At 28.7% G+C, this 19,097-nt stretch overlaps 2 protein-coding genes across 2 annotated transcripts; both read left to right on the top strand.

Annotated features, from left to right (window-relative positions):
- Window positions 1-1,336: 1,336 nt before the first annotated feature.
- Window positions 1,337-14,198, top strand: LOC111624779 (DNA-dependent protein kinase catalytic subunit-like). Its single transcript, XM_023367720.1, has one exon. It carries the CDS (start codon window positions 1,430-1,432, stop codon window positions 13,706-13,708), a length of 12,279 nt encoding a protein of 4,092 aa, XP_023223488.1. The 5' UTR covers window positions 1,337-1,429; the 3' UTR covers window positions 13,709-14,198.
- A 1,885-nt stretch (window positions 14,199-16,083) lies between these two features.
- On the top strand, window positions 16,084-17,060 carry LOC111624918 (DNA-dependent protein kinase catalytic subunit-like). Its single transcript, XM_023367903.1, has one exon. It carries the CDS (start codon window positions 16,104-16,106, stop codon window positions 17,058-17,060), a length of 957 nt encoding a protein of 318 aa, XP_023223671.1. The 5' UTR covers window positions 16,084-16,103.
- The last annotated feature ends 2,037 nt before the right edge of the window (window positions 17,061-19,097 follow it).

Raw genomic sequence — 19,097 nt, forward strand, 5'->3', positions numbered from 1 at the left:
GAAATTGAGTTGATAACATAATCGAACAAGTCGAGGCAGCTTATTGGCACGAAATTCGCGGCCGTCAATGCCAAACAATTGTTGTCATAGACTTCGGAAAGCTAAATGCTTGTAATGAAAGTCACTTAGCGTGCACGGGCGAAAGCCTGGGGCCGTTCGGGCTATCAAGCTGTCTCGAATCTGTGAAATCATAACTGTGACTTATATCGACGTCCTATCTGTCTCTTTTCTCCGTTATCACCAGGCTGAGTCACGTAATTGTAAAATGGGAACTCTACGACGGAAAAGTGACGAATCGAAAGTATCGTGAGCGCGTATTATGATGTATGCACAGGCATACATGGATTAGAGCGATAGAGGAAAGAGAAAGGGAAGAGCAAAGACGAGCGCTTAAAAAGAAGGATAGGCAGGGTCAGACCCTCAGATGTGCGAGGATTCTCCAACGATAGACGTGTACGTGTGCTGATCTTTGTAATTATAAATTGTGAATACATGTGACTAATATTATTTTCTTTTTTATTTTGTGCATGTTACAAGTTATAAATAAATATAAACAAACAACACTAACTCGATAACATTAAATCTAAATACCAAAATGATTAATTTACTGTGTTTTTGTTATTTATTACTCCTGTTTTTAGGTATTCGGTATTCGGCCGAATAGTGAAAAATAGGCCGAATAGGCCGAATACCGAATAGTAACCGAATATTCGTTACATCACTAATCGAGCACGATTCCACCGACGTTGTCAAACTTCAAGGCTTACAGGAAAATCTTAGAATTGATTTTCGCGTTGAAAACGTCGGCAGCAACCTCTCTAATTAAACATCTACAATAGCTGATATAATTTTTAGGCGGCCGGATGGCCGAGCGGTCAAGGTCAAGCCTACTGCTCTGGGGGACCCGGGTTCGAAAAATCCCCAGGAAGTTTTCGGGGAGTGGTCCGTTCGGATATGTCGGGCTCCGTCCCTCACCACCCGACAGCCCATTGTGGGCCTGGCCGAACCCATAATGGGCTTGCAAAAAAGAGGCCCTCTTAGTGCTCACAGAGTGGAAAGAGAAAAAAGTAGTGTAATATAATTATTTTTTTTATCCGTTGTTGCTGATTTTTTTCAAATAAAGGTTGTCGGCCTGTGTGGCTCGCCTAAAATTTTTACATTCTTAATTTGCTCAAGGTAGACTAAAGACTGGGCACTGCGGTTTTAAGGTACGTAAAATATATATACAAGAATATAAGAATTCAATTAAAATATTTGGAGGATTTTTGGCTATTTTCGAGGAGTACGTGATGACATTTATCGGAAAAATATCTGGCAACACTGTTTGCAAATTCATTCCGCCAAAATGAAATTTGTTGACCAAGTTCTCGTAGTGTCAGTCAATTTCGAGTTAATTTAGAAGTGACACGCCTAAGTTTTAATATTAAAAATGAACGAAATTACGAATAGTCTTCACGAAAATATTTTGAAGTTAAATGACTTTATAAAATATCAGAAAGATGAAGGACATTCAAGTATTTACGTAATTAAAGACATCAGTGAAATTTGTTTGCGTGGTACTTTATCAGAAAAAGATCGTAGTTATGTCTGTTCGTTGATTTTGAGAAAAGAAGATGGATTTTTACATTTCTTAGAAGAAGCTGTTAATACACCTTCGTTGAAAGATAGTTTGATTGAAGCTCTCCAATTTTTAAATTTGTTTCTTATTAATATAGGAAATAAAGTAGTTCAGTATGGAATTACGGTCAAAGATGTCGTATTTTCAATTTTTCTTCGAAATCAGTTAGCCAAAGTAAAGATTTTAGCTTTATCTGCACTGATAAAAGTGTTAGAATTGTGCAGTGGTGCGATTTCGTCGGAACAATTTAATCTCCAAAAAATAGTTAATAAAATTATTGAATATTTGGCTCAGGCATCTTCAAAAATAACACCTACTGTAAAGCAACAAGCTTATTACCTTTTAGGAATTTCCTCACGTCATTATCCCGATTGTATGCAGTTGTGTTCGGAACGATTATTAAATTGGTACTTAAAGGATTTAAAATTTCATACAACATCCAATCAAAAATCTGAAAGTAGTATTATTGTTGGTTGTCTTCAAGGACTCAATGAATTTATGTATCAGTTTCCTCTTCAAGATACCGAAGATACAGAAAAAGCTTACCAGTTATTTAAATTTATACGTATAATCTTGTCGAAACGTGATGTTAAAACATATGATATGGCTAAAGCATCTCTAACGTTGCTTTCGTCACATGCTTCACTTTTGGCACAATTTCTATACGAGGACAGTATGAACATTTACAAAATCATAGAAATTTGGACAAATCATTCTAATAGGGAAGTTAGGTCTTTAGGTTATAATGCTCTTGATGCAGTATTTAAACAGATTTCTGATATGTTGGAACAAAATTATGAAGATTCTTGTAAAGCTGAAATATTTAAATTTTTTATAGAAAAATTTCAGTTAATGATAAAATGTTCTGAGAATATTCGTAGAGTTTCTACAGCCATTCGAGGGTTTGGATATTTTGCAAAAGTTTGTAAATTATATTTGACTGAAAAGGATGTAAAGTATATGCTTAATGATGTAATTAAGAAAAGTGAACAACATTGTTTAAATGAGGAGAAAATATTAGATGAACGAATTCAAATTTTACCAAGTTTTCTAGATTCATTGTCAAGTATTGTTTTACAATTACAAGAAATTTCAGAAAGTTCTCTTAATTATCTTGAAAAATTAGCTGTATTTCAGATTCAGAATTTTCCTTATCTTCCATCACCTTATCATTTTTTATGCTATAATTCTTTAATCAAATTATTTTTGGCTGTACATTCTAAAGGTCCACAATTCAAAGGATTCTTAAATAAAATTATTTATCAAGGAATTATAAGAACTTGCTCATATCCTGTAAGGTTTGAAATTGAGGCAAGAGAAGAAAATATGAGTGGAGATAATTTAGAACTAAAAAATCCTAGAGAGATAACAAGTAAAAGTTACAGTTCCTTATGGGAAAATCTTCTTTACATTGTAAGAAATAAAGAATTAAATCATATTGGCATTTCATTGGAAGATCGACATAATCTCCTTCAATTAATATATGATGAAATTATTTCAGTAGTACTTACTCTACTGAAGAAACTAGACCTAGCAACTACTCATTCTATGCAAGATAGTGAGATAAAAGATAGTAACTTGAAACAGTTTGAGACTTCTGAATTATACAGCACAGTATCTGATCCATTTTATGGTTTACAGCTGAGTAAACCAAAAGATTTTAGAGTTTTCATGAATATTGTTGATTTTTGCAAGGATTTATTTATATCAAAACATAATGAATTATTTGAAAAGTGGATTCTCATTTTTGGGTTAGAAATTATTCAATTTATAAACAAAAATCCATACATTAGTGGATTTTATAAATTAATAACTGTATGTCTAACAATATGTAAGAAAACAAGATATTTCCAGCATGTTAAGAAATTAAAAACAAAGGAAGAAATAAGTATGTCAGAGAAAGATTGTTTGATAGCTTTTGAATTATTTGCTAAATTCTCAAGAGAAGTTGTTATATATTTGCAACAATTCAAAGATGAACTTCTTGCATCATGTATAGAAGTTATTCTTTCATTGCCAACTGAAATTGTGGAGTCAGAAATCAATATTTTAATTCCTGCAGTACAGATTTCTCTTCAGTTGGGTCTTAGTTATCTGCCGTTAGCAATGTCTTGTTTAGATGCTTTAGAAACGTGGTTATATTCTTTACCTTCTGAATTGTTAAAAGAGCATTATTGCAAACTATTACCAAGTTTGAATGACTATTTCTTAGCAAGTGATAATATTTCACTTCAGCCTTTAAAAAATATTCATACATTTACCAAGCAGTCTTTAGTTGTAAAGAAAAAATTACCTTTAAAAATTAGTCAATATAAAAAAATAAAACAAACTGATTTACATGAATCTGAATTAATTAAAGTACAGCATCGAATTTTAAGATTTTTAGGATCTGTTGGCAATCAATATAATTTTGCAATGATATCTGCTGATAAAATAAAGATACACGAAGTTGCTGTAGCATGGGATATTAATAAGCAGAATCATTTAAAATTTTACTTACCTTTCATTGATGTAAAGTTAGAAATATTTTTAGATAAATTTCTCCCACGAATTGTGACACTTTCAACAACAGCAAGTCAAAGACAAACAAAAGTTGCTGCTTGTGAATTGTTACATGCTGTTGTGACATTTATGGTTGGTTGTGGAGCACAACAACAACCTGAATTGCAAGCAATATATTCAATGAAAAAATTGTACAAAAATGTATTACCTGCATTACTTCAACTGGCATGTGATGTTGATGAAGTTGCTAGAAAGCTGTTTGAACCTTTCACTTTTCAATTAATTCACTGGTTTACAACAAAAAGAATGATAAATAGTGATGAAACAAAACAGTTTGTTCAGGTTATTTGGGATGGATTGGTTCAGTCTAAAGATGCAGTATTCAGAGATTTCAGTGCACGCTGTCTTAAAGAATTTGTACAGTGGTCAATCAAGCAAACTTCAGTAAGAGAACAAGAAGAAAACCCCATTGGAATGAATGTTGTTTTGAATTGTTTGTATAATTACAGTCTACATCCTAATCCATACAAAAGGTTAGGAGCAGCATTAGCATTTAATAGTATATATACAATTTTTAGAGAAGAAGAATCTCTTGTTGATAAATTTACTTTAGAAATAGCAGTTCATTTTATAGAAAGTCTTGCTATTGCTCATTATGATGATAAAATTTTAGGAACTCAAGACAAATGTAAACAAGCTCTAAATCATTTAGAAAGAATAATGGAGGTAAAAGCAAAACTTTTAAGTAAGACATCAAAGAAAAGAAGACCATTAAGAAATATTAATGATTCTATTTTGCCAGAAGTTGTGGAATGGATTTTAAAAAATTGTGGATGTTTGCAGACTGAATGTAGACATAAATGCATGGAACTTGTATTTCAATTAGCACCATGTTTATCAGGTTTTAATGGATGTAAAGATTATTTTTCTCATTTATTAGAAACAAAAGGAAAAAAATTCTTTTTGAATTGTTTTGAATCAGAAATGTCAAATACTGTACCAAGCTTTAATCAAAATGATGGACTAAAACCAATTATTAATTGGTTAGAAGGTCTACATACAATGCTTGATTGTTATTATTGGGTATTTGGTCAAAGTGTTTTGAAGTTATCAGATATTTTCAATGATGCAAGTAATAGAGAATCTAAATTTTTTCCTTCTATTGAATTTTTTTTAAAAACTCTATGCATTGATTTTGATCAGCGAGTTCAAGCATTTTTCACTCATGAATCTGTTAAAAAGCAAATATTCTCACCCAAAGAAAAAGATGAATATTTAAGATTAAATTGCTTTATTATTGTAAGATTAATAAATTTTGTAACTACAATAGTTGAAAATTATCACTTACAATTAAATACAATTCCATCAACATTCTGGAGCATAAATTTTTGGAACTGTATTTATTCTTCAGTTCTTAATCCAAAATTTCTTGGATTTGACATGACAGATACTTATATCTTTAATCAATTTCCTAAAGAAACAAGAACGTTATTGAAAGTATTCTATGAATATATGCCAAAACCTTTATATAATAATTTTAATGAGCATCTTTATGAATATCTTGAATCCAAATGCAATATATATAATCTATTTCCATTAAACTTGAATGATAAGGATTTGAAGATTCTGGAAATTCAAGAAATGTTATTAGGTTATGAACAGTTAATTGAAAACAAACTTTGGCCAAAACAAAATTGTAATAAATCCAAAAAATTGGCTTGTGATATGTTATCATCTGTTTGGGAGAGCTGTATTTTAGAAACTGAAATTGGCTGTTGTATTCCTATATTAAATCCATCTGTCTTAAATTTTGGAAAAAAAATGTTGACAGTAGCATTAAAATTAGATATTTCAAGTGAAGATCTCTTGAAAAAATTATTAGATGAGCAACAGTTGTATGTGTCAAATCTTAAAACTAAAACAAGAAGAGGTCTCATTATGTTTTCTACTTATCAACAAGAAATTTCACTATTTGCTGGTATAAATTCAAAACACTTCATTTCTTCTTTAATGAATAATATCAATAAATCAAAAACAACTGTTCTTAAAATTTTAGTAGGAATTCTTGATTCTATTGGAAAAGTAAAAGAATTTAGATATAGATATGGTAAAGATATAATAAATAGTATAATGTGTCAATGGTCAAGGTTACAACAGTGTTTAGAAGAAAGCTGTGACATAGATCTACAAAATGATATTATAACATTAATTACTAAAATGTTTTTAATTGATTCATCATTTATAAAAGGAAATGTTAATTACGATTCTAATTCAATATTTTTTTCATTTATAACATTACTACAAAAGAGTGAAATGTCACTAGAATTTAAAATATGTGTTCTTGATCTTCTCCCATTCTTCTTATGTGATGCATTTTTGTGTAAAGTACAAGCTGCTCTTAATGATTTATTTACAAATCATTTTCCATTATATTCAAGTGAACTGAAACCAGGCAGCTCACAATATAATGACTATCACTTAGCATTTACAAAACTCCTAATAGCTTTAGAATTAACAGGAAATGAAATGCTTTTAAAGTTTGTGATCCAGATAATGTGCAGAGAATCAACACATTTATTAGAAGAGAATATTCAAAAATGTTTAAAAAAGTTATGCAAGAGAACTGATTCTAATAAAGAAAGATTGATTGCTGAAGTTCCATTAAAGATGTTTCTGGAGGATGAATTATATCCTAGTGATATGAGAATTCATATTATCGAAAAAGTCTTTCGAGTTATACTTGGCATGATTTCTAAAATAACATTAAAATATTTCTTTATAGATCACATAAAAGAAATTATGCAGATTGTTAAAAGCAAACGTAAAAGTTCAAATGAAATTCAACTTGTTTCTAAAATTGGTGCATTTCAACTTATTGAAATATTATATACATATTTATCAAAAGAAGAAGTTTCAAAAGAATCTCAAATTAACTGCTCTTATGGAAAAGAACTTACAAGAGAAGCAACAGGATTTGCTATTGCTGCAAGAAAGGAAAATTTGGAAGGTGAATCAATATCAAAAGAGTTCTGCAGAAAATATTGTTGTGCAGCTTACAATGCAGTTATTGCAATCATATGTTGTACACAAACTGATTCAAAATTTTATTCAACATTCCTATTCCAAGAAAATTTTGCCAAAGGTGAATATATCTGGGAAAATATTATAGATTTAAATAAAGAATACACTTTTCCTATTGAACTTGATACCATAGAAAGAAGAAGAAAATTTATTTCTGTTCGACATGAAAATAGAGAATTAAATTCCAATAAAACTCTAAATTTTGCTTCATCTTTAAAATATGCACCATCACAATATTTATCTGATAGTAGTCTTAGTGATGATGTTAGCCAGTTTGATTTTAGTTCTTCAGAATTAGCATTTTCTCAAGATATGAAAAATAAAAATAGAAAAGAAGAAATAGATTCAAACCCAAGTAATGAAGCAAAAGATGATGATTTAGTTTCAAACATTACAGTCGAATTAGAAATTGATGATTTGAATCAGCACGAATGTATGAATTCTCTCACCATGCTTGTACAACATATGGAAAAAATTCAATTATTATCTTCTTCACCTAAAGAAATACCAAAATGGTTAGATAATTTATGCAAGAAATTAGAAGATTATTCAGTTCATAGAAATATCAAACTTTTTTTAACTAAATTATTCATAAACAATGCAGAAATTTTTAAACCTTATGCAGTATTTCTTTTGCAACCATTAATTAATTTAATTTTGAATGCAACTTTCGGAAGGGAAATAAATTACTTCATCCTTGACTTAATGGTTGTATTGTTGTCTTGGTCTTCAATAGCAATTCCTGAAGATTCCTCTATAGGTCGACATGCAGCAAGTGGACTTCTAGAATTTTTAATGAGTAAATGTTTTCATATACGTAAGGATGTTTTCCGAAATAATTTAGAAATGATAAAAACAGTTGTACAATGTTGGAAAGAACGACTTGATATTCCAACATATATTATTTTTGAAAGTATGAGAAATCTAGATACAAAAGTAAAAGATAATATTGTTGGAATTCAATTATTTGGAATTGTAGTGTCAAATGGATTAGATCCTTATCAAAATACATCTAGAATAGATAAAATAAGCTATTTAAAAACATTAACTGTAAACCTGAAAAACAAATATAAAGAAATTTATGAATCAGCATCAGAAGTTTGTGGTATGAGCATGAAATATTATTTTGATAAAGATGATGATGTTTATAGTGAATTCTGTAAAATAGTAAAAACTGAAATCTCTTCATTGAATGCAAAGGATCAATATTTGACTTGTCTTTATAAAATTAATACTCACTTTCCAATATTTATTGATAGTTCATTCTTGAATAAAATATTATATATGTTGCCTAATGTGCATGGTATATTTAGAAAACAAATCCTTGAAATCATAAATTCTCATGTTGAAAATATTGAAAATGCTTTTGCAGAACTTAAAAATCAAGGACTTTTGAATATGTTAGAACATAGAGATGAATCGATTCAATTCAGTTCATTAAATATAATTCAAAAATTATTAAAAGAATTAGATATTGACAAAATGCTTAATGTATTTCCAATAATCTCTAAAGTTCATAAGAGTGCTGAAACAATTTGTCGCAAAGTGATGTATGAAATAATGATGCATGCTTATGAGAAATTTAACACAAAAAATGGGATAAAAGAAAAAGAAATTAGTAGATATGCAAAAGAAATGCTTTTGCATGGTCTTGCTGATTCTGATTTAACACTTCGGCTTACTGTTCATAATTTTTGGAGTCAAAATAATCATTTGCCAGCTGAGACTTTTTCCAGAATTAAAGCAGTTCTACAGAAAATGTATTCTCCAGAAATTGAACACATGTTTCTTCAATATTCAACATTTCTTTTAATGGAGATGACTTCAAAAAGTCCTGATTATAATCTAAAAATCTTTCAAAATCCACTATCTACGTGTGCATTTCAAAATTATGCTATATCGTCATCATGGAAGAAACGTCATGCTACTTTAACACCTTGGTTTGTTGATTCTCTGTCATCTGCTGCTAGTTTTTCTGATACGAGTGTAAAAAATATAGATGAACAGATCAGATCTACCGTAGATGTCAGAGAATTTGATCCTACACAAGATCAAGCATCCAAGAAAGCATTTAATTGGTTGACTCAAACTTCAATTGATACTTTGGGTGATTGGGGATCTTCATCCACATCGTCATCATTACTTTTCACTATTGGAAGTGATACAAAAAAAATTCCAAACATAGATGAAAATAACAGAAATTCAAACCAAGATACATCCAAAAACAAAATAGAGAAACTTTCATCATCTAATACATTTCATTTGAGAAGAAGATTTTTGAAAGATAGAGAGAAGTCCAGATTACATTTTATTCGAATGGAAATGAGAAAACAACAGTTAAGACAGGAAAGAGAAAAAGAGCAGAAAAAGCAGAGAGAAGGTCAAGTCACAATTTATCGGCAGTATCGTATAGGAGATTTACCTGATATTGAAATAAACTATTCATCTATAATTGTTCCACTTCAGGCTCTTGCACAACATGATGATGAAATTTGTAGAATGCTTTTCCAATCATTAATATTATCTGTTTGTTGTTACATGAAAAGTAATCAAGTGACAGAATATTCAGAATTTTGTAGAAGCTTATCAAGTGCATTGAATGAAATTTTAAAGAAAAGTGTACATTATCATCCTCAACTTGTTGCTTTTTGTTATGAATGTTTAAACTGTGATGTGAAAGAAATGGATATTGATTATGAGCAAATTTGTACAGCATCACAAGCTAGTCATAAACAAAGTCTTGGAATATTACTTTTAGAAGATCATCTTATTTGTTACAATAACTTTAAATCTAGCAATCCTGCAAAAAGAATAAAATTAAATAAACCTTTAATTTCTGATGAATTATCTATATGGCTTAAAATGGCAGAAATTTATAAATCCTTAAGTGATTATGATTCTGTTCATGGAATATTCAGTAATTCATTGAATATTCAAGAAGAAACTAAGCAAGCATTAGAATTTGAATCAAGAGGAGAGTATTTGTTGGCTGTGAAAATTTATAGTAAACTCTATGATCAAACTGAATGGTCTGCTGAAGAGCCAAATCAAGCAGAAATTGATTTATGGGACAATGCAATACTTCAGTGTTATGATTACTTAACTCAATGGGATCTTCTTCAGTTAAGTATAATAAACCGTCTTGATGAAAATCAGAAACAGCCAAACTTAAATAAAATTTGGGAAGAACCATATTATCAAGAGAATTATTTACCATTTTTAATCAAATCCAAATTAAAATTGTTAATAGAAAATAGAAATGATCAGTCGTTACTTTGTTTTATTGATTCTGCTCTGAAAGAAGAAAATAAAAAGAAATATTTAGAAGAAAACTTTTCTGAAGAATTAGCATTATTATATATTATCCAAGAAAATTATGATCGTGCTCAGTATTATTCTCAGTTATGTCTTCAGGACTTTTTAAAAGAATGGTCCAGCCTTAATGTTTTGATGCCTATTATTAGGAAAACAAAATTGCAGTCTCTGCAGAAACATATTGAACTGCAAGAATTTTTAAATTTTATAGACACTTATAGAAATATTGATGAATATCATTTCAAAAACCTTACAGATAGATGGCTGAAGAGATATCCTGATATATTTGATTCTGTTAATATTTGGGATGATATAATTATGAACAGATCACTCTATATGGAAAAAATTGTAAGTAAGTTGCAAGAAACAAATAATCAATCCACAAGTTTCAGTTTAGAAGAAAGTATGGATACTTCAATTGTCGATAGTGAACCAAACTCATATTTTGATAGTGAAAAGTTTTTAAAAGAACAAAGATTAAAAATGAAATTAAAATTTGTAGAAGCTGCATTGTTGCAGGGAAACTTACAAGTAGCAGTTAAACATCTCAAATGGTCACAACAAATAGCAAAGGAACTAAAAGCTGATCATCACTGGATAAATTGCATACATTTATATTGTAAAATAGATTTAAAGAAAGCTAAGAATCAGAATTATCCTGAACAATTAGATACTTTACTTTGTGCTCATAAACAATTAGCTAAATTGGATCTTCATTTTCCAAAAAAATTAGATGTTTCCACAATGAACCATTATTTACTACAAAGTGAAATTATAGAAATGGCTGCAGATATTGTAAAGTATAATGATGTTCATGCTGAGAAAATTCAAGAATTAACAGACACTTTTTCCATTCAGTCAAAGTCCAAATTAGAAATTGATTTGTTTTGTAAGAATTATGAATATAAATGCAGAGCAATTGATATAATCCAAGAGGTTGAACAAAAAATGATTGAATTTGATCAGGCTACAATTGGAGAAACATATTTTAAATTTGCAAATTACTGTAATAAAATTTTAAGAATGCAAGAAGAAGAAGAAAAGACATTATCATTATCATTTGAAACTTACCCTTCAGTTTTAACAAACTCTCTACTCAATGCTCTTAAAAATGGCAATTTAAATGCAATTAAATTATTCCCTCGATTATTACAAATTATTGAAGTATATCCTGATACTATTCCTGAATTTATTGCAAAGTCAAAAGTTGTTCCTTGTTGGATGTTTTTATCTTGGATTAATCAACTACTTACATTGTTAGATAAACCAGAAGCTACTGCAGTTCAGTATATTATAAAAGAAATAGGAACTAACTTTCCAAATGCATTAGTATATCCATTTAAACTGAGCTATGAAATGTATAAATTTCCTGATACTTTGCAAGGAAAGGAAAACAAAGAATTTGTAATGAAATTGAAATCTTCATTAAGTCAATTGAAATTAGTTGATGAATTTGTAAATGCTCTAGATTCTCTGTCTGTACCAGAATTACTCTATAAGGAATACTTTAAAGAAATACTTCAAATGAAAAAAGATAAAGGTGATAAAAATGAAATAGTGAAATTGTATAAAAAATTATGCCATGAACTTTTTAATTATAATCCTAGAGACAAAATGAAAGAAAGAAAACTACATTTAAAAGTTGCAAAGGTTTGTGGTTCTGTTGTGTTTTCTGAATTTGGAAAAGATGGAAATAAATTAATATCAATGCCACTAAAAGAAGCTAGTGTAAAATATGAAACTTTATTAAAAAAAATAACAACAATGTCTGAAATGAATAAAGAAGCTAAACTTAGAGATTTTTCAGATTGGTTAAGTGAATTCCATTCAATAAAATATTCTGAGGATATTGAAATACCAGGACAGTATACTGGGAAAAGAAAACCAATTCCTGAACATCATGTAAAGATTTGTAATTTTGATCAAAAGGTTGATATTTTGTCATCTCTTACCAAACCTCGTTGCTTGACAATACGTGGCAATGATCAAAAAGATTATAAATTCTTAGTAAAATCTGGAGAGGATCTTAGACAAGATAGTCGTATTGAACAACTTTTTGATGTAATGAATGATATTTATCAATGTAATGCCATTTGTTTCCAAAACAAGTTAAAGTTAGAAACATACCAAGTGATTCCTCTGACCACAAAAATTGGCCTTATTGAGTGGGTTGATAACACAAATGTCTTAGGATCTTTCCTGAAAGATGCAATGACTGATAAAGAGAAAGAATCATTTCGGGAATCGGATCCAAAAATGACATTTTATAAATTTTTACTTTCAAAAACAAACAGCAGAGATAAAAGTATACCATTACTTTATGAAAATATTTACAAAATTGCAGACACAGAAGTTAATAAAAAATTCACCGAATGTATAAATATGATTCCTTGGGATTTGTTCAGACGAGCATTTTTGAAATTTAGTTCATCTTTAGAGGCATTTGTTATTCTTAGATATAATTTTATCACTTCTCATGCAGTTCTATGTATATCCCAATGGCTATTGGGAATTGGTGATAGACATACAGGAAATTTTTTAGTTAGCACTACTACTGGCATTGAAGTTGGAATCGATTTTGGTCATGCTTTTGGAACTGCAACACAATTTTTGCCTATTCCAGAACTTGTACCTTTTCGTTTAACTAATCAATATCTTAATTTAATGTTACCTTTGAAGGAGAAAGGTGTAATTGAAGCTACTATGATTTCTGCATTAAGTGCTTTAAGAGATAATGCTGATATACTGTTGAATACAATGGACATTTTCATTAAAGAACCTACAGTAAACTGGCAGGAAAATGCATTAAAACAAAAGAGAATTATTGGAAAAGTTGATGAAAATGTTGATAGTGACATAAATATTTATCCTGGCAATACTGAAAGTGATGATCCCAATCATTCTGAATGTGATTTTAACTGGTACCCCAAACAGCGCATTTTGTTTGCAAAGCGAAAACTCGAAGGAATTAATCCATGTTATATCACAAAAGAGGAACTGAGATTGGGTCATTCAAACAAACCTATTTTTCAACGTTTAACAGATGTGTGTCTTGGAGATAGAAAATCACTTCGTCAAAATCTACCTAAGAATGGTTTGAGTGTGAAACAACAAGTCAAATCATTAATTGATCAAGCCACAGATTCAGGTATACTGAGTCGAATTTATTTTGGATGGGATCCTTGGTTTTAAATAATTCTACTTTATAAAATATTTAAACTTTTATAATTTTATATATAAAGTTTTGTTCTATTTGTTCTTAGTAAATGAAACAAATTGTAAAATTTATAATTAAGAAGCATACTAAATTTTCTACATTAGTTTTTCTATTAATGTGTTTTACTGTTAATAGTTTTGAAAAGTTCACCAAGATTCTCTCCAGAAAAGGCTGACAATTTATATATAACTTACTTTAGTATTAAATATTTACATTTGATTGTATTATATTTAAATTTTATTTTGTAATTAAATCATTGAAAGTTTTCATATATCAATAATAGGCAGGAGCAAGTTTCTGTCAGTTATTTATATTATTATAAATGTCAGACTGAAGTATTTCATTACACATTAAATGTTACTGAAACATTTTAATCAGTAGAAATTTTGGTAAAAATAATAATTATATTTTGTATATTTTAATTGTTCAGATCCTGTAAATTTTGTAAGACAAAGTTGATATGTAAATTTTAATAAAAAATTATAATTAATCTTGCATTCTTTTTATTTGATATATTTATTACAGAACATGTTTTTGTTTTTCACAATGCAGAATTAACATAACTGAGATTTTTACAGTATTTTTGATATTCATTTCTGTTGTGAAATTGTAATTCATTGATAAATGTTTAATAATTTCTATAGTTAGATCCTTACTGTGCCATCTTATTAATTAAAAATTATATAATATTGAGTTTGATTAACAAATATCTTACATTATTTAACATTAGTCTCTTTTGAAGATCTCAACATACTTTTATTAAGGAGATTAAATTTCTTAGATGCATTTTTTAAAAATATCAAATTATTCAGAAAGTTGATAAATTTCCATTTATGAGTTAAGTATTTTAGTGCATCAAAATTGCATTTTGTATGATTGAGAATAAGAAATTAATATCAAAAGTTTTCTATTTATCTTGCTTTTTTGTATGGACTGATAAAACTCAAAAATATAAAATTAAATCCATCTGTATAATACAACAATGAGATTTGTAAACAAAGAATTTCTATTAAACTTTTCAAATTTTATAGAAAGAGAATACAGGATGTGTATTTGAAAACGTTTCAAAAACATCCAAAATAAAAATAATATAAATATGATTAAGCAGTATAATAATGCACGGAATTTCGATTTTAAAAAGAAAGTTAATAATGGTAGACATAACAGTGTGCTTCCATCTATTGGCTGATATTTAAACTAAATCCAAAAGATCATATTAATTTACTGAAGAGTTAAATTCTGAAATGGTCGTGGATTCTTATTGGTAGAATATGTAATATTTTATTTGTTATAAACGAACTTAAATAAGCTATCGTATGTATATTTTAATCTTTACATTATTATTATTATAAATTTATTATTATTTTGAACATCTGAACTTTCTGCTCGTTTTTAATTAAAATGCAAATGTAGAAAAATTGCAATCTTTTAAAAAGTTAATTACTGCAGATAAAAGTTAACGCTTATATAAATTACTACTTTGTAGATATTTTAAGCGTATTGTAGTGAAATCTTTAACGACTTGAAAAATAATTTTTGTATTCTTGTTCATCCGTTTGTTTGTCATATTTAACCGGAAGATTTCTCGGAAACCAAGAGACCTAGTGTTGTAGTTTTGTATTCGATTTGTCCATTCGTGCATTTATCCGTTTATTTATCCATTCAACTCTCTGTTTGTACATCTACTCACTCTTTCATAGGATTCGGATGTTCGGAGAACTAGACTGTGTAATTACGAAGATAATATGGAAACAATAGCCCTTTGTCTAATTTTTTGCTTAGATAAATAAATAAAATAAATGATTATAGGACACGTGTGTCTACAGTACTCAAAATACTAGATTTAAAAATTCGTCTTGTATACATGAAAAAAGAAAGACTAGCGATGGATCAACTAAACTGGATGAGGATAGGAAAGTGAAATTTGTGAAAGTTTAAATCGAATTCGAACCCGGATTCCTCAGAGTGTATGAGAAAACCGTACGTATTATAAACTATAACATACAAAAGGTAGATAAAAAATAATTTATAAAGCATAACAGTGATTAAATCTAAATGATGTAACATTATATTGAATTTTTCATTAGGCACGGTTCATCTAAATTTCAAGTGTTATGGACAGAACGACTTTCAATACATTAAAATGTATGAGGAGTGGCGAGTGATGAGTCCACAAATTAATTTTTTCTAAATAAAATTAATTTTAAGTATTGTTTTTACTAAGTTTTTCTTCCACAAATTAAACATTTGCACCGTTGCTTAGGGCTGCCCAGATGTTAACTGGGACCGGGAGGCAAAATACAGTACATATTGGAGGCCCTATTGCAAATTAAATTATTAGATCTTTTTAATTATAATCCTAGAGACAAAATGAAAGAAAGAAAACTACATTTAAAAGTTGCAAAGGTTTGTGGTTCTGTTGTGTTTTCTGAATTTGGAAAAGATGGAAATAAATTAATATCAATGCCACTAAAAGAAGCTAGTGTAAAATATGAAACTTTATTAAAAAAAATAACAACAATGTCTGAAATGAATAAAGAAGCTAAACTTAGAGATTTTTCAGATTGGTTAAGTGAATTCCATTCAATAAAATATTCTGAGGATATTGAAATACCAGGACAGTATACTGGGAAAAGAAAACCAATTCCTGAACATCATGTAAAGATTTGTAATTTTGATCAAAAGGTTGATATTTTGTCATCTCTTACCAAACCTCGTTGCTTGACAATACGTGGCAATGATCAAAAAGATTATAAATTCTTAGTAAAATCTGGAGAGGATCTTAGACAAGATAGTCGTATTGAACAACTTTTTGATGTAATGAATGATATTTATCAATGTAATGCCATTTGTTTCCAAAACAAGTTAAAGTTAGAAACATACCAAGTGATTCCTCTGACCACAAAAATTGGCCTTATTGAGTGGGTTGATAACACAAATGTCTTAGGATCTTTCCTGAAAGATGCAATGACTGATAAAGAGAAAGAATCATTTCGGGAATCGGATCCAAAAATGACATTTTATAAATTTTTACTTTCAAAAACAAACAGCAGAGATAAAAGTATACCATTACTTTATGAAAATATTTACAAAATTGCAGACACAGAAGTTAATAAAAAATTCACCGAATGTATAAATATGATTCCTTGGGATTTGTTCAGACGAGCATTTTTGAAATTTAGTTCATCTTTAGAGGCATTTGTTATTCTTAGATATAATTTTATCACTTCTCATGCAGTTTTATGTATATCCCAATGGCTATTGGGAATTGGTGATAGACATACAGGAAATTTTTTAGTTAGCACTACTAGTGGCATTGANTTCTAAGTAAATGTCTGTAGAAGTAATTTTTTTAAATATCCTTTTTCGTGATAAAGATTTAATACTTATTACTGTATTATAATCTAGACATGTTAATCCTTAAATATACTTGTATATTGGGCCACAAGTATATATTATATGTACAGTACTTGTGGCCCAAAACTCCTTGACTTCTTCCAATGCGGCCCAGAGAAACAAAACGGTTGGACACCCCTGCCCTACAGCAATTTGTTTTTATTGCCCAATTTCTGGGGCGTCCTCCATTGTTCTAAGAGTATTCAAAAATCAGAGAAAATCAAAAATTTTGGAACAAAACTATAGAAAATTAACTCATATTAATAAATAATTTGAAATCATTTTGAATAAGAGATGAATCAAAATTATTTTTGAAGTTTTAAAATATCAAAACTATTGTTCGTATTGATATGTCATTGATAAGTCAATAATACTGATATAATGTAATCAATATAGTACGAATTTTTATTCCGTTATATAAGAATAAAAAATCAATTAAACTTCAAAAAAGTTATTTTATATTCAGAAAATTTAATAAAATAACACAGGTCACTGGAGTAACACAGTACCAAACTGGAGTTTTGGTGCTACGAAAAATAATAAGTTTACTTTTTAAAAAAGTGAATTTAAATATAATACTGATATATTTTAATGCTTTGAAGTTTGTGTTGACAAAATATAAAAACATACACGATCAAGACCTTCTAAAGGAAGAGGAAACCGAAGCTGTGTCCCTTGGGCCCGAGCCGGAATCTATAAAGTAAAATTTTAGTTGCGAAAATTAATTTATATAATTCCAATTGCATAAGGAGGGTAGAAATGTGATAAACTGGAGAGTTACGTCATACGAAAGTGTGGAGGGGATGGCGAGTCCCAGAGCCTCTCCATACTTGTTACGCCTTTGTAATAGGTCATAATAAAAACAATAGTTATAAATTACAGAATCAGCAATTAATCATCATTTATTGTTAAAAATATGAATTAGAAAATTTTAGAATTTTAAGTTTTATTGATAAATTAAAAAAGAATCAAAATAATGAAATATTTAAAAGATAATGTTTAAATAAAAAAATTTTTATTCTTTACAAATATAAAGATCATTAACAATAAAACAATAAAAATAAACCCATTTTTGATTTTTATATTAAATTTTCGAATTTTATATTCATTTAATATTTATGATTTTGAATAAATAAATGTATTTTAAGACATTTTTTTATGTAAGATTTCAGAAGATACTAAATCAAATATTTAGTTAATGGAATGTAGATTTTAAAATTAAAATATTTTATTTTATTCATAAGTAAAATTCATTTTAGAAAGCATAAAAATTAATTATTAATATTACAACATGCACTTTTATCTAGTTATATTTAGTATATGCGAAAATATCGAATAACTGCTCTCATGCCCAGCGGGCAAGATAACTTGATTAAAATAACTTTTAATGGAATTTGATTGTATAAAACTTTTTTAAAATGTCTTACATGAAATATGTTGTATATTAATATCGGGGAAGATAGAGTTGAGAAAGGAATGAAAAAATTACGATTGTAACTTTCCTATAATAAATCGATGGCCGAATGGCCGAATAGTTAAGGTGGTAGCTCACCGCTCTAGGAACCCGGAATCGAAACCAAACGGTCAAAAATCCCCAGGAATTTTTCGAGGGGTGATCTGTCCGGATAGATATGTCGAACCCCATTCCTCCCCTCCCCATCCACCCCATTGTCGGCTTGACCGAACTCATGATGGGCCTGCTTAAATAAGGCCCGCTTATTTCCTACCTACAAGGAGGAAGAAGTTTTAAAAAAATTATTATTATTAATCGAAGCAAAGAGTTATTAATGGGCATAATAAATTTTAATAATTACATAATAAAACTTACCGTGTTGATAAATTTAATATATTTAATAAAAAAATTATTATTATTATTATTATTATTATTATTAATCAAAGTCTGTCACAATTAATTATATTTATAATTAACAGTCTCCGCAAAAAGTAACGACATAATAATGGCAATAA

The sequence above is a fragment of the Centruroides sculpturatus genome, unplaced genomic scaffold (assembly GCF_000671375.1).
Source record: "Centruroides sculpturatus isolate CEXI.00-Female unplaced genomic scaffold, Cexi_2.0 scaffold133, whole genome shotgun sequence".
NCBI lineage: Eukaryota > Metazoa > Arthropoda > Arachnida > Scorpiones > Buthidae > Centruroides > Centruroides sculpturatus.

Excerpts from the sequence above, each read along its gene's own strand:
- LOC111624779 (XM_023367720.1), top strand. The coding sequence starts at position 1,430 with ATGAACGAAATTACGAATAGTCTTCACGAAAATATTTTGAAGTTAAAT.